Below are 17,119 nucleotides of genomic sequence, written 5' to 3' on the forward strand. Positions count from 1 at the left end.
TGGTAAGATTTAACTGTTTCTGAGGTTTTAGTTACTTGATGAATCTCATTGGCTAAAATCAAGAAACGCTCCGCCTCTTTGCAAATGTGTGAAGGGGGAAAGTGTCTAAACTTCTATGTCTCATAGCAGTTGACACTCTTGCTTTTAGCCTCCTGGCTTCCTATCTCTATATACACAGGTATATGTGTATATGTGATATAATTGTTCTCCATTTGTTGATATCAAAGAGAATTGAAGGAAATGGATTTTGAAACTTCACGGTGTGCCACCCTACAGTATTGTCCCGACCCTTACATCCAGCGGTGAGTTTAAACATGACATAACTTCTATCAAAAACTTAATTCGAGTGCCTTGTATATTTTGAGTGTTATTGCCGTGTACAAAGAGCCATCCCTCCTTGTTTATGAGCAACCGATTTTATTTCAGACTTTCTGTTGACTTAAAGTGGTCTTTATTATTTTCTTGTTTTGGTTTATGTCTGACTGGACAAAGTGACTAAGTTTGAAGACAATCTTCCCATGGTTTCTTAAAAAGATATCACCCGATTTTAAGATGTTTAAATCTGTTATTTGCCTTACTCAGCACTCACCCACCCAAGAAGAAGAAATTTCATTGGCTAGGAATCATCTATGGATGATCTTCAAGTCAAAATAAACACAGAATAATTTTGATTTATTAAAAACAGATAAAAAGCTATTGTTATTGTCATGGAGTTTATGGCTTATTATTTTGGCTCTAATGAATATTTTCTCTTAATTTGTTTCATAACAAACATGTTCTTTTGAAAAATCTGACTTTTAAAACATACGATTATACTGAATTTTACTTATGTTTGTAGGAAGAAACATTTGCCAAGCACTAAGAAGGAATATTCGTGAGCATGCACGATGTGTTGTGTGTGTGTATGTGTTTCAATTTAGAGTTTGCTATTTTTAAACTGGTAAATGAAATCTGAACAGTGTTTTTCCAGTCATAAAGCTACAGGAGATATGCAAGTTGTATGTAGCAGTGTGATGTTGTTAATTCAACAGCATGAGATTTGATGTAGGAATTTCATACTTTATTTTATAAGACTAATGAGAGAGGACCTCTGAGTGTTGAAAACAGTAGGGTTATAAAGGGGTTAACTTGTAACTCACCACCAGTGCCTATTGGAGCCTCATACCAGAAGCAAGCAGGCTTTCTGGGCAGAGCTCAGCTACTGTCACATTGCCCAGGCAATTATGGAGGATGTGTGATCTTTTATCATTAATATCATTTGTCACCATGTAGAACACTGATGTGTACTATCTAGGTTTTGCTTTTCTCATTGTGAGGTTTCTGGTAAGCTGTGTGAAAAAGCAGAAGAGGAAAAGTAAGGCAGAAAGGTAAATGGAATGGTTGAGAGAGAAAGGGAAAAAAGGGAGAAGAGGAAAGAAAGAAAGAGGAAACGCATTTGTGATCTTCCAGGATGAAATGGGAAATGTGAATGGTGTTTGATTTCTGTCTTGCTTCCTCTGGAGTTTATATTCTTGGGTAACTTGAAAATTAGATTTAATTGGAGTTGGGGATTTGATGGAAAGCAGAAAACACCAAAGATTTTCTAGTTCTCAATATTTTTCTTCAGCCTCAAAGTTTTCTATTCCACTAAAAATCTTTTAAAATAATATTTTTAAGCACATAATGCTGATGAAACAGTTGTATAATGCTTCCCTTGAGGGCATTTTCTTAAAGGTAGGTACTTGGGTCTATCTAAGCCAGTGGTTCTCAACCTTCCTAATGCTGCGACCCTTTAATACAGTTCCTCATGTTGTGGTGACCCCCAATTTCATTGTTACAAATTGAACATAATTAAAGTATAGTGATTAATCACAAAAACAATATGTAATTATATATGTGTTTTCCGATGGTCTTAGGCGACCCCTGTGAAAGGGTCATTTGACCCCTAAGCTCTAGAAGAAACTCTTTCTATTGATTAGCAACCCCACACTAATTATTATTAGTTAATAATCCTGCACACCTCTATCTAAAGCAGCGATTTTCAACAGGTGTGCCACAAGAATTTTTAATATGCACAATGACTATTTAATCAGGAGCACTGACCTCTTTTCACTTCGATTGTCAAATAAACAGATGACAACAGTCAACACAACAATTGCTGTTCAGTGTGAATGCATCAAGATCATACCTATTTTTTTGTCAGATCGGCAGAAATATATTTGTGTGTGTGTGTGTGTGTGTGCGCACGCGTGCCATAGAATTTTAGTAATTAGCTTATGTGCGCCATGAGATGAAAAAGATTGGAAATCACTAGTCTAGAGGCATTTCCAGTGATTGATGAGAGAGGCCTGTCAATATAAATAAGAGGAAATTGCTTTTTATGTTGTTTCAGCAAACTGTTAATTTATGGAGAAAATATCATCTCAGTTTTTGACAGAGAAATTCAAAATAATAATAGTATTTTAAAATAATTCAAATTTTTCTAAATTCCCTGAGCTTTAGTCATGGTGAGTGTCACTTTTGGGGAGAGGAGGCAGGTATTTTGGGTACCTGTGAGATTGCAGTGAAGAGTGGTCAGGGAATGTCTATTGGCCTAATAAATTGTTTTAGGCAAGATTATGTACTTCCCATTTGTAATGAAACTTACCTGGCAAATAAAGAGCAGAAAACTATTTGCTGCTGGTCATTTACTCTGTAGAAGCACTGGAAATACAAAAATGAATAAGGTGTGGCTGTGATGTTTATTTAACTCTACAGTACTTATATATTTAATAACATATATTTTCTCAAATATTTAACTGTTTTGCCACATAACTTAGGGACTGAATTATTGCTACTTTCCTATCTATACCACTTAGTGAGTAAATGAGTAAGTGAAAAATCACTAAGTAATATATGATACCATATATTGTCAAAGCAAAAATCACACAATATTTTCTTTGATGCTTAATGAGTGAATAGGTTTGACTTGGTTTTCTAAACAGGAACCCTTATAGTTCTTAGTTTACAAAATCTATTTTAAGATAGACCAAATTTAATCATTCTAGTATATTCATAGTCATCTACATAGTTAAATTTGTCTTTTTCTTGACCTTGTCTTTAGAAAGAAGTCACAAGAGAGAACTTTCAAAAAAAGAAAGAAAAATACCATGTTATTTTTAACTCCAGGCTACCTTAATGCATGAATTTCCTGTTATCACAGGACAGAATAAATGAGAGATGTCATTATCATTTATTACTGAATGTTAATGGCAGACCCAAAAAGCCAATTTTAGTATATATTTCAAAATATGAAATGATAATCATTCTCTCAGTTAAAAGTGAGATTTAACCCCCTGTTTTGTCTTTGTGTCTGAATATAATTAAGCATTTAATTGTTCTCTGATGTTGATCCCAATTTACTTCAGTCTTTGCAAAAACTTATCTGAAAATCAATAAAGCAGTTCAACTACAGAGCTTAGCCCTTTGATGGCATTGACCATTGCAAAGAAGAGAAGCTGACAAAATTACATCTTATCATTTTATTGCTCACTTAATTCTAACAAAAATATTGAAGCATAGATGAAATTATGCAAGATCAATAAACAAGAGCCAATGAGTAAGTTACCATTTCTTTATAATAAAAACTTTATAAAATAAATTATGTTTATTTAATTTTTATTAGGTAAATATTAAAATAAATAGAAAATTTATTATTTTAGAAGCTAAATCTTGTTAATTTATTTTTGGGGTTATAATTTTGATGTCCTTGAATCTCGTTAAGTTTTTAGAATTGCCATCTATTTTTTAAAATAGGATTTTTAACCAAGTAATACTTAAAGATTAAATTCTTTCAAAAGAAGCTAAAACTGTCAACGTACTGTGCAGATGAGTAAGAAGTATTTCCTGTGCAAATTATATATTGATTGTGAATGTTACGCTTTTCTAGTTTAAAGGTCAACTTTATTAACTGTTCTTTCTAAATATATCCCAAAAGGAAGGGTGGTGACAGTTAACTTATAGTGGAAAATCAATACATTAAAATAACATAAAGGCATATAGAGTTCTGTGTTGGGTGTCCTCCACTTGCCTCTTTTAAATCTGCCTTCCATCCTTCTCCTTCTTGTTCTATACTCCAGAAAGTTAACTTCTAAATATCCCGTTGACAGTTCCTTTCACCTCTGGTTTCCTCTTCTGTCAACCACTGGGAACCTCTAACAGGAGATCAAAGGATACAAGGAGAGTGAATTTGGGATATATGTTTCCCTGGCCATCTCTCTGTTTGGGTTTTCTATAAAAGGCTATAGGTCATGTCAGAGACATCTGCCACAGGCCCAGGTGTCTTGAGTTCAAGTAACTTCTCCCCACTCTTCCTCTCCTTCAAGCTTAGGGGTGATAACCATTCCTAGCTACTGTTAACTCCAAAAAAACCATACCAAATCTCTTATCCCTTGATAAATAGTCTCTTTATTTACTCTTTGTTCAGTGTTCTTTTACTGCCAGAACCATGGCAAGTGCAAAAACAAATATATGTTCATAGTGTTATCTGCATAAGCAGACTTCCAAAATGGACATAACATATAATAATACAATATAATTTCTGATATGAGATAAAAGATGTATCTACCCCTTGCAGTAAGCAAACCAGTGTTTAGTAAGGCCAATTTTAGCCATCTCCATAATCACTACGTTTCTCTCTCTGACCAAACTAATTGAGTCTATATGCTGCAGTCTGCGTATGTTGTTTATATCAGTCCTTCAAATGAAACAAGTCTGAGGGTGGAAAGAATTATTTCATAAAAAATATGAAGGTACAATTTATCAACAGCAACTAATGTATCCACCAGTTGTGATCAAGAAAGAGCTGCTTCAAACCTTTACAATTTTTACAAGACTACGTTTTTTGTTTTTTTTTTAATATATTTTATTGATTTTTTACAGAGTGGAAGGGAGAGAGAGATAGAGAGTTAGAAACATCGATGAGAGAGAAACATCGATCAGCTGCCTCCTGCACATCTCCTACTGGGGATATGCCCGCAACCCAGGTACACGCCCTTGACCGGAATCGAACCTGGGACCCCTCAGTCCGCAGGCCGACGCTCTATCCACTGAGCCAAACCGGGTTCAGCTACAAGACTAAGTTTTAACAGACTTTTAAGGCCAACTGTAGCTAGTCTAGAAGCATGATATGTTATAATTATGTATGCTGCTCATGAGCTGTGAGTGCATTTAAATGGCAGAGAATAGGGAAGCATGTTAGCTTGGTGCACAGAGGACTTGTTAAAAGATCTGGACAATAATTTTAACTCTACCACTAATGATGTGACCCTCATGAAATCACTTAATCTGTCTAAATCAAAGATTTATCATAAGGTAAGTAGGGCTAACAAACTCTGATCTACTATTCACAAATAAGACTTTGAGAATTAAATATGAACCCAACTAAACTGTGAAATCCATTCCCTTAGTGTATTTCTTCAGCCCTGCTATTGTGTGGATAGCACACTGGCAGGCTGGGGATTCTTTCCCAGCAACAATTGTGTCTTCATTTAGGCATGCCTTATGTTCCATTTTGCTCTATATCATCCTTAAATTAAGAACATTTTGACCTTAAATTAAGATCATTATGGGTCTTGGACATGATCTTGGCTTGTCTTCCTCAATTATTATCCTTTAGAGTTTAGGGGTTAAGTGATTTGCCCAAATTCAGACAACAAAATAGTAGCAGAACAAGGTCTGGAATTCAAGTCTCTTGACTCCCAGTTCAGTGCTATTTCTTCCAGAGTACATAACCTTCTATTAGATCTCCATAACAGTGGTTCTCAGCCTTCGCTGCACATTAGAATCACCTGGGAATCTTTTTAAAATCCTGATTTCTGGGCCTCATCCTCCAGAAATTCTATTTCTTTGTTATGGGGTGGGGCCACAACATTAGTAACAAAGAAACAGAATTTCCGGAGGATGAGGCCCTGAAATCAGGATTTTAAAAAGATTCCCAGGTGACTCTAATGTGCAGCCAAGGTTGAGAACCACTGGCATAGGACTTTACAGTTAAGAGTTTCCCCAGTTTCTGATCCACCTGGGAGGTGGGGAGGTGTGGAGGCAGATAGCCATAGCCTAATCCCAAGAACCTGCAAATACGCTATATTACACAGCGCAGGGGAATTAAGATTGTTGATGGAATTAACACTGCTAATCATCTGGTCTTAAAATAGGTAGATTATATTGGATTATCCAAGTGAACCCAATGTAATCACAAGAGTCCTTCAAAGTGGAAGTGGGAAGTAGAAATCAAGTCAGAGTGGTGTGATGTGAGGAAAGACAACAGATTTTGATGATGGAAGGGGATCGTGAGCCAAGGAAGGCTGGCAGACCCTAGAAGCCTGAAGAGGTTTGACCTACAGAACTGTAAAATAACATGTTTGTATAGGTGTAGGCTGTAAATTTGTGGTAACTTGTTATAGCAGCATTAGGAAACTAATTCACTAGGTAAATAATTTTTATCTCCAAATTGTAGCTATGGAAACTAAAACTATTTTTGTCGTGATTTGTTTGTTTGTTTAAAGTAGTCCATGATATTAACCCCTTATCAAATGTATCATTGGTAAATATGTTCTCCCATGCAGTGGGCTTCCTTTTCATTTTGTTGATGGCTTCTTTTGCTGTGAAGAAGCTTTTTACTTCGATGTAGTCCCATTTGTTTATTTTCTCCTTTGTTTCCCTTGCCCTAGGAGATGTATCAGCAAAATAATGCTATGAGAGATGTCTGAAATTTTGCTGCCTATGTTTTCTTCTAGCATTTTTATGATTTCAGGACTTACATTTAAGTCTTTATAGAGACTAAAGTTTACTCTTGAGTTTTGAGTTTATTCTTGTGTATGGTGTAAGTTGATGATCTAGTTTCTTTCTTTCTTTCTTTCTTTCTTTCTTTCTTTCTTTCTTTCTTTCTTTCTTTCTTTCTTTTTTTTTTTTTCATGTACCTGTCCAGTTTGTCCAGCACCATTTATTGAAGGGACTGTCTTGACTCCATTGTATACTCTTGCCTCCTTTGTTAAGTATTAATTGAGCATAATGGCTTGGGTCAATTTCTAGGTCCTCTGTTCTGTTCCATTGATCTATATGTCTGTTCTTATGCCAGTACCACGCTGTTTTGAGCACAGTGACTTTGTAGTATAACTTGATTTCTGGTATTGTGATCCCTCTAACTTTGTTATTCTTTCTCAAGATTGCTGCAGCTATTTGGGGTCTTTTTTGGTTCCATATAAATTTTAGAGTATTTGTTCTAAATTTGTGAAATATGCCATTGGTTAGTTTAATAAGGATTGCATTGAATCTATAGATGACTTTGGGTAGTATGGATGTTTTTTGTGTGTGGATATTTTAATGATGTTAATTCTACCAATCCATGAACACGGTTCCATTAATACAGTATATTCTTCCACTTGCTTATATCTTCTTCTATTTCTTTTTTCAATGTCTTATAGTTTTCTGAATACAGGTCTTTTACCTCTTTGGTTAAGTTTATTCCTAAGTCCCTAATTTTTTTGTTGCAATGGTAAATGGTATTTTTTTTTTTTTTACTCTCTGAGAATTCATCATTCGTGTATAAAAATGCCATTAATTTCTGGGTGTTAATTTTGTATCCTGCTATGTTGGCAAATTCATTTATTAAATCTAGTAGATTTTTGGTGGAGCTCATGCAACTTAACTAAACAATCCAATTAAAAGTGGGGGAAGGACCTAAATAGAACTTCTCCAAAGTAGACAGGCAGATGGTGAAGAGACAGATGGCCAAGACATATATGAAAAAATTCTCAAAATCACTAATCGTAAGAAAGATGCAAATTAAAATGACAATGAGGTATCACCTCACACCTGTCAGAATGACAATCATTATCAAGTGCTGGCAAGAATGTGGAGAAAAGGGAACCCTGGTACACTGCTAGTAGGAATAAAGACTGGTGCAACTACTGTGGAAAACAGTATGAAGTTTCCTCAAAAAATTATATATGGAACTGTCATTTGACCCAGTGCTCCCATTGCTAGGAATATATCCTAAGAAACTCGTAGCAACAATCAGAAAGAATATATGCATCCCTATATTCATAGAAGTGCAATTTACAAAAGCTAAGATCTGGAAGCAGCCCAAGTGCCATCAGTAGATGAGTGGATAAAACTGGTATGTACATTTACGTCATGGAATATTATGAAGCTGTAAAAAAACAAACAAACAAAAAGGATCTCTTACCCTTTGAAACAGCATGGAGGGACCTGGAGAGCATTATGCTAAGAGAAATAAACCAGTCAGAGAAAGACAAGTATTACATGATCTCACTCATAAGTGGAATCTAAAGGACAAAACAAACTGATGAATAAAATAGATCCAGAGACATAAAAGCATGGACCAGACTGATGAATCTCAGAGGGAAGGCTAGGGTGGGTAGGTGGATGGGAAGAGATTAATCAAAGAATTTATATGCATATATGCATAAGCCATGGACACAGACAATAGTGTGGTGAAGGCCTAGGGTGGAGGGCAGGTACGTGCTAGAAGGGGTCAGTGTGGGGGGGTTGGGAGGGGACATCTGTAATACTTTCAAAAATAAAGATAAATTTTAAAAAATAAAGTAGTCCATGAACATATTTATTTATTTATTTGATGCTGAGTTGGGAAGGTACAAACTATCAGGAAATCCAAAGTAGAAACACAATGAATAGACATAACACAAAGAGGTACAAGGAAGGATAGAAAGACCCAGGCATGCTGGCTGGAGACTGTAATTGCAAAGCACCCATCTTGGAGGTAGGAAATTGGAAGGGTGATTTTTGTTAGTAGCTTCAGTTAAAGTTTCTCACAATGCTTTACATGGAGGTATATTTGACTCTTAGTTGGTAACTGAAAGTGTAAGGCCCAAATTCAAATTCAGGAAAACAGTAATATACTTGTTCACTTCTGATGCCAGGAATTTAGAGAGATGTGACTTCAACACCCTAAGACTGTGATTTGATAAGTCTAGGTGAAGCTTTGGAATTGCATTGTAAACAAAAGCAAACAACTTTTATTCATGTATTTCCGGGACCACTCTTGGAAAAACAGCTCCAGTCCTTCTGGTGCTATAAGGTCCCCAGTTATTTTTAGGCTTACAAAGATATTGGTGTCTCCCTTTGAGAAAGTGGCCATGAGCAGTGGAAGGGATGCAAAATCAGCGTTTTTGTTCAGCACCTTAGATGATTTGTTTGTTCGCAAACCCAAATTTGAGACCTGCTACCTACAGTGAGCAAATTTGGACCTAATGTCCCAATAGAAGCTCATAAAACAGTATCCGGTGGTATGAACAACAAATACATGCCTTCCCAAAGACAGACTTCATGTACTCGCTTTACTTAAAAGCCAAATGGATTCTGAGATTAAAGTGGCAATTTTCAATCTGTTTCAAGTTAAGAGAGCCAAGTTTCTGATTAGCTGTTTTGCAGCTCAAATTTGTCCTGACAGGGTTTCTATCTTCTTTAAAGAACTCAGCAAAGAATAGTCCTCAAGCAACAAGTGATGGATGGATGAAACACTATAATTATGATCAAAGTCTAAAGACTCTGGTCTATATAATTATGCACTTCCCAACCTCTGAAAGTCACTTTGTTCCATTTAAAATAGGGTGAGAAGTGGACAGGGGGTGACGTGTATTTATTGGTTAGTCAAGGTTTTGGAAATGACAGTTATTAACATTTCCGTTTTACCTTAAGCCATAATATTTGTGAATAATTTAGATGAAGAGAATTAATTGTCTATTTTCATTCTTATTGTTTGCCTTTCATTCTCCATTTATACCTACTCTTTTTATTATGAATTAGACTCTTAGGAGTTCAAAATAAAAGCATTAAGTTTAAGAAAAATGTAAGGGCTCAAAACCTCCTTACCACTTTCAAATTTTCAGTACTTTTTTCTTTTGTTTCAAACGAGCAAACTTAATTTGCCAACTTTAACAGCCACCACCCATTCTTACTTTCAAAATGGAGGGCAAAACCAGAATCATAATTATGTTAAGACTGAGGAAGCATTTTAAGGCAGAAAGTACAACATTGGAAGCTGTTGTGATAATTTCATCAGCCATTTAAAGTAGATTTTTAATGTAACTTTTATTAGAGATTTGATGTTAATTGAAGTAAATAACATATGATACACACCTATGACAGGGGCAAGCTGCAATAGAGACCTTTGCTTTTAACATTCAGTATTCTATGCCTGAAATTGTTGATTGCATTTAATTTATTCACCTGTGATATTCTGACATTTCTTCAAGGTGGTCAGTTTTTAGAGCTTCTTTAAAAATACCAAGCTTTATATATCTTATTGAAAATATGAATTAATGACTTATCTTCAGCTTAGTACTGGTGTAGATGTAGGCCCTCTTAGATTTTATGTTTTCACTGATTTGTTTTCATACAGATTTCCATGTGAAATCATGTCTTCTCACTGAGCCAAAGCCTTCAGTGTTGCCCTATGAATCCACTACTGGCCTTTCTATCTGGCATTTGAGGTCTGACCTTATCATCCTACATAAAATCGACATACAGCTTTACCTTTACATCGTTGACTCCTTCAAAGCTGTAAAATGGAAATCTCAGTTTTCCTCTACTTTTCTTCTCTTCCTTTTAGTTTTTATCTCCTTCACTGCAGCTCTGTATTTCTTTGCTTCTTGAAAAGACACCATACACCTGAAAAAGCTAAAAATATCACAGAGCATTTTCCTTAACCAGCCCATGCTTTGCTCTGCCAAAGTAAAATTGGTACATTTTGTCAGCAAAAGTGAAAAAATGTGACAGCAACATCCCAAAAATAAAAGCATAAAACTGACAAAATATATGACTTTTGGATTTTACAGAAAAAAATTGTTTTTAAGTATTAGTTTTTCTGAGTTGCTAAGCACATTTTAGAAGAAATTTTTAAATTAGCTACTATTTAAGTAAATTTTAAAAATGTTTCAGGCAACAAGGAAGAATAAAAAAAAGAAAAATGATAATGCCTGAAATAGTCCAACCTCATTGTAAAATACAAAACTATTCAATAGGTGCAGTAAACATTTACTAAATGCTAGATGTTGGATATATGGTCAATTTTAAAACTCTAAGTCTATAAGTATTTGTTTCTACTGTAGAAAATCTGGTTCTATAATAATCTGAATTACATAAAAGATAAAAGAAGATCTTTGAAGGTAAATACATAAATGTCAGAGCATTTTAGGTATCTCAGGTGAAACATGTAGGAAAGAATAATTGTGACTTGATATTAATAATATAAAAAAACTATTTATTAAACAAATAACATATTCTTAACAATCATGGAAAACAGCAAAGAAAAATCTAGTTAAAATCATTGTTTTCCATGGCATCTTCTAGGCCAATAATTCTTTATACATAGAAATTATAATTACAAAATAATTTCAGTGTTTTATTTATCATATAAATTACATAAGAAATTTCCATCTGTCATGTATTTTTTACATTTATTATATAAGTAACTGCATAATGATCTCATATCAATGTAACTCAATACATTTATCCTTTTCTGTATTGAATATTTAGGTTGGTTGTAATTTTTGTTATAAATTAAGAATTACATATAGTCATCTTTGTTTTTTGAATTATTTCATTGGGATTTTTCCAGGGAACAAATATTAAAAGAAAGTAAAATAATATCTGTTCAAGTCATCAAAACTGCAATGCATTTATCTGCGTTATGTCATAAAATACAATTTTTTAGCTAAGTAATATCCCAGTTTGCAGATAAGAAAAATGATACTCAGAGAGATAATCAATTAAATCAGGGTGACTTAACCAGTAAGTGAAAGGATCTTATTGTATTTTCACTCTCATCCGAGTTAGAATTTGAACCCAAAACTATCTTATCTAAAGATTTTGCTTCTTTTCCTCTATAGTATGCTTCCCCTTCAGAAGTGAGAGTGTGGCACAAAAAAAAAAAAAAAAAAAAAAAGTATATGAACTTTTTACAGTTTCCGGAAAACATGACTATTTATTTAAATAAATAAATAAATAAATAAATAGTCATGTTTTCCAGAAACTGTAAAAAGTTCATATACTTTTTATTTGGTGCCACACTCTCACTTCTTAAGGGGAAGCATACTATAGAGGAAAAGAAGCAAATTTTATTAATTTTTTACAGAGAGGAAGGGAGAGAGAGAGCTAGAAACATCAATGTGAGAAAAACATCGATCAGCTGCCTCCTGCACACCTCCTGGGGATGTGTCCGCAACCAAGGTACATGCCCTTGACCAGAATTGAACCTGGGACCTTTCATTCCGCAGGCCGATGCCCCACTGAGCCAAACCGATTACGGCAACATGACTATTTAAAAGGGAGTGCAGTATATTTTTCCAGACTTCCAGCTTTTGATATTATTATTTTTCAGTTTTGCTAATTTAATAGATGTAAAATGACATGTGGTTTTAATTAGCACTTTTATATTAACTACAATTATAATTATAGAAACTACAATTACTAATTTTAAAAAATCTCAACTTTTGATCCTGCATTTTTAGAAAGTGAGGATGAGACATAAACAAGCTAAATATCTACTATTTATGGAATTCTTTCTATGTGCCAGAAACTATTCTAAGCACTTGACATATTTAATTTTAATCTTTAATCTTCAAACCACTTTAGGAGGTATTTGCTGGTATTACTTTTTGCTAACCAAGAGATAGCAGTACAGTGCTTAAGAAAACTGAATTGGGGGCCAGTGTTCCTTGGCAATTCTCTCTCTGTCAATTGTTAGATCTGCTAACTTCATCTCTCTGTGTCTGTTTTCTCATGTAAAAATGAGTATAACAGTAGTACCCAACTGACTGGGTTGTCTTAACTGAAAGCTGTTCTTTCTCTGAAAAAAAAACAATATTTCCTGTTGTTCTCAATAGAAGCAGAGTCTTTTACACATACCCCTTTTCATTCAGAGAACCAAGAAAAGAAACTAACATATTTCTTGCACAACATTTGTGTTTTCAGATCATTGTTTACCTACTTTCAGTCAACAATCTCATGTCTTCTGAAATCTCTTCCTTCAAATGGATTTACTGACAATGCACTGACCTACAGGAGATTTTCCTCTTTACTTCTGCCAATTAATTGAAAATTCCATTATGCCTTCAATAGCCTTCCTACAATGTAGTCTCACAATTCCTAGACTTTCTCAACTCAAGGAGCTCCAATTTCCACCCCATTCCATCTACCAACCCATACAACTAGGTACTACACTTCATTACCAGAGCTTATCCCTGTCCTAAATCATACTATCTTTACTTCCCTTTCTGGTCACAATCCATTATTGGTCCCTCATCTCTCTCACAGCCCAGCCTGCACTAAGTCTGTTCCCTCTGCTCACCCTAACAATGTCCCCTGTGGAAATTCAATCCCTTCTTCAAAGGTTGTCTTTATTTCTATTTATTTGATAATGTCTTTTATGCATGTTTATTTATAAGTTTCTTTTTACCTACTACCAGCCGTGGGCAAACTACGGCCCGCGGGCCAGATCCGGCCCATTTGAAATGAATAAAACTATTGAAAAAAAAGGACCATACCCTTTTATGTAATGATGTTTACTTTGAATTTATATTAGTTCACACAAACACTCCATCCATGCTTTTGTTCCGGCCCTATGGTCCAGTTTAAGAACCCATTGTGGCCCTCAAGTCAAAAAGTTTGCCCACCCCTGTTAACTAGACCCTCACTACTCAAAGTAAAGTGCATAGAATAATACAGAATCTGGGGATCCACATCAGTCCCCCTAAATGAGAATTTGTATTTTAACAAGAACTCAAGGGGCCTTATGAAGACATTAAATTTGAAAGCATTGTTCTAACCTAGTAGTACTCCAGATGCGGTTCTGAGAACACAGCAATAGAAACACAAAATTGCAAGGCCCATATAAACCCTACTGAATCAGAAGTCCCGGACTGTGGCCCAGCACACAGTTTTATAGTAACACATTCTTAGGGGGTTCTGATGCACACTGAAATTTGAGGTCCTGCCTATTCAACTGTCAAAGGGGAGGGGCTGCCTTATTTATTTTGATATTCCCTGTAAGTAGCACATATTTTTCAATCCCCACTTTCTCACTATGCTATATTGTCTATATAACATACTGAGGGTCCAGTGCATGAATCCATGCACCTTGAAAGGAACTGTGTTCTTCAAGACTGCGGTAGGCACAGGGACAGGTCTCAGCCTATTCTCCACGCCCTCATCCAGCCCCTCCCACTGCAGCCCCCAGTCCCCTGTCTGCTGGCAGCCCCGCTCCTGCCACCTCTGCATGGGTCCCGCTCGCACCCGCTGATTGCACAGAGTGATTGGGGACAGTTCCAGCAGCGGGTGCGAGCTGGCAGTGGGTGCAAGCAGCGGATCCAGCGTTGGCAGCGGGTGCAAGTGAGGCCATTGCCGGCAGTGGGTGTGAGAGGCAGCTGCCAGCCCCGATTGCCCCTCAGGAGCAGGGGGAGGTGGAGAAACCCTGAGGGGCGATTGAAGCCGGCAGCAGGTGCAAGAGCCAAGTGGGACCATGGTGCGTGGAAGCAAAGAATTTTCAGTAACCACTAGAGGCTCGCTCTGATGACAGTGACTGGCACCCCGCCTTGTTCTGGTGCCCCCGCTCACCTGCTCCACCATCCCACCACAGCCGACGACCGCCATGTTCCACGCTCTGCCACCTGCTGCTGAAGCCCACCATATTCTGTGTGCACCTCCTGGTGGTCAGCACACACCATACTGGTAGCAACTGGTTGTCGGTTGTTTGGTTGTTCAGATGTTCGGTCTATTTGCATGTTAGGGTTTTATATATATAGATACCACCTATGAAAATTCTATTTCATTTAATTATTTATTGTTTATTTTTTCTTATCTCTCTCCACACTGGAAAGTAAGCAACATGAAGGCATTTTTTTCCTTGACTTATTCCAAACAGGTAGAACAGAGCTTGTCACATGTAGGTGCTCTATAAATAACTATTGACTGAATGAATTATGAAAAAAGTTAATAAAAGTCCTTAGTCACTTATGCTGCTTTTCCTGATGACCAAGACACAATTTCTTTAAAAAGAGTGAAACATTTTTGAGAAATGTATGTGAAGTATTTGTTGTTTGTTTGTTTTTAAGAAGGAAAATGAGGCTTAAAAGCATTGAGTAACTGAAAGTAACAGAGCTAGTCATTTGGAGAATCAGGACTAATAGCATTTCACATTCAGAATTCAGTGTTCTCACTAAATTTCTCATCTATCCTGTTTATAAGCCTGCACATCTTGTTTGTTCAAATCCCTCATCATTGTTCAAGTGAAACAATGTAAAATCTTATAAAATCTTTTCACATATAGTGTTTGAGCCACAGATATATTATTATTTGCATTTTAGAGATAAAGAACCCAAAGGCAGAGAGCTAGTGACCTGCTGAAAGTCAGTCACGGTGATGCTTAATTGAGGACAAAAGAAGGATTCAACTCCTGGGATCTAATCAAATAAGCCTTTTGTTATTATATGCTATTTCTCTCTTGCAACTATTCATTTTTAAAGTATATTGAGTGCCATCTATGACCTATGGTTTCTGCATAAAAATGAGGCAAAATAAGTTCTATCTAGAGAAAATGACAGGTTTGGAAGGAATGCTACATCAAATGGGATGGTCATCTTATAAAATCTCTTAGGTGAGATGACTTTTGAGTAGAGATCTGAAAAGAAGAAGAAAGGAATTTGGGCAAGAAAGATAGTTTCAGGCAGGTAATGCAAGGAGATCAGAGAGGCTGGGACAGAATGAGTAAGAACAGGAAAATAGGAGATAAGATCAATTGTTAAGGAGTAGAACTCTAAAGAATTTTTTTTTTCTTTTCTCTCATAATGATTTTATTTTTTTCTTATATTTTAAAGAATCACTTTGGCTGTGTGCTATGTGAGGAACACACTGCAGAGACCAAGTCCAGAGGCTACTGTTCTATTTGAGGGCTGAGGGTGCTTTGTACGAGGTGGAAAAGAGGAGTAGTGTCAAGGACATGTTTCGAAAGACGATCAGTAGAAGTGTTGATGCTTATAAAGATGGACCTTATTTCAGGCTTATGTCATCTTTCAAAGGGCATCTTTTCCCCACAGCATGGCATTACTTGAGTAGCAATAACCCTTGAAAAGTTAGAAGCCTAATGTGTCAGCACATGACCAATTTCTTGGTTAACCAAACACTCAGAGGTCAATACATGAAAATATGAAAGCCAATGTATTAACTCTTACAATGAGAAATACAACTATCTCGAATAAGCTTTTGTTGGCTGATAAGCATTTTTTTCCCCCTGTAGACATATTGTTGGGGGATACCAATAAGATTCAGCATGTTATGCTAGGTAAACATGGAATAGTGGAAAAATGGGAGGTAGATGGATAACTTGATAGCTTGATACATTCATCTCCTTATAGTTAGCTCCATAAAGATATACCCATATGCCCACTGAAACACCATATGGAGAGTCATCTTCTTGGGCCAGAATATTCATGTGCTGAGACATAGCTAAAAACCTAGGTGTCAGAAGGTACCTCTCCATTATTCTGATCAGTGAACAACAAATTCTCCCCACTCTAGACTAGTACATTCTTCTTTCAGACGTGTTAATATATTTGATTTGTTTCACTCTGGTTTTGGCAGAAATAATTTCATTTCTTGGGTGTTCTTGCCAAAAAGATCCACTATATTTTTGTTTTATTTAGACGACAATCAGTTTTATTTCTCAGTTTCTGAATTGTCTGAATTATATGACACTGCTATAAACTATCTAATTTTCCTAACATTGCGCCAAATAGAGTTAGCTACTAAATTTAGACCTATTGAATCAACTCAGGTACAGTTTTCTTTTTAAATCATGGTGCCTGCTGGACATTTTTGTTGTAGTTGTCATTTTTATCATAATAACTCAACCTAATTTTCCAGATGTCCCAGTTCAATCTACCTAAAATAGACCTTTTTAGATGTATGGCAGGCAAGCTTTCAGGAGCTATAATTGTTAAGCAAAAATTCCTTAAGTGTTTAATTTTCTTAAAGCTTTTGCCCTAAAGTATGTTTAATTTATAATAAGGTGCTTGTCTAGTTTTCTATAACCTTTATATTTTTAAGGGATTAAACCTAAACG

General features: G+C 35.8%; 1 protein-coding gene across 4 annotated transcripts in view; it reads left to right on the forward strand.

Moving 5' to 3' along the window:
* Positions 1-240: 240 nt before the first annotated feature.
* TP63 (tumor protein p63) overlaps positions 241-17,119 on the forward strand; it is a gene marked incomplete at both ends in the record, with an annotated part of 224,360 nt that continues 207,481 nt past the window's right edge. For all 4 annotated transcript variants that reach the window (XM_081088136.1, XM_081088137.1, XM_081088141.1 and 1 more), the window contains one exon: positions 241-302. In XM_081088136.1, the coding sequence (XP_080944262.1) occupies positions 241-302 (62 nt within the window). The remainder of the gene's footprint in view (positions 303-17,119) is intronic.

Source organism: Myotis nattereri, assembly GCF_964212035.1.
Source record: "Myotis nattereri genome assembly, chromosome: 3".
Lineage (NCBI taxonomy): Eukaryota > Metazoa > Chordata > Mammalia > Chiroptera > Vespertilionidae > Myotis > Myotis nattereri.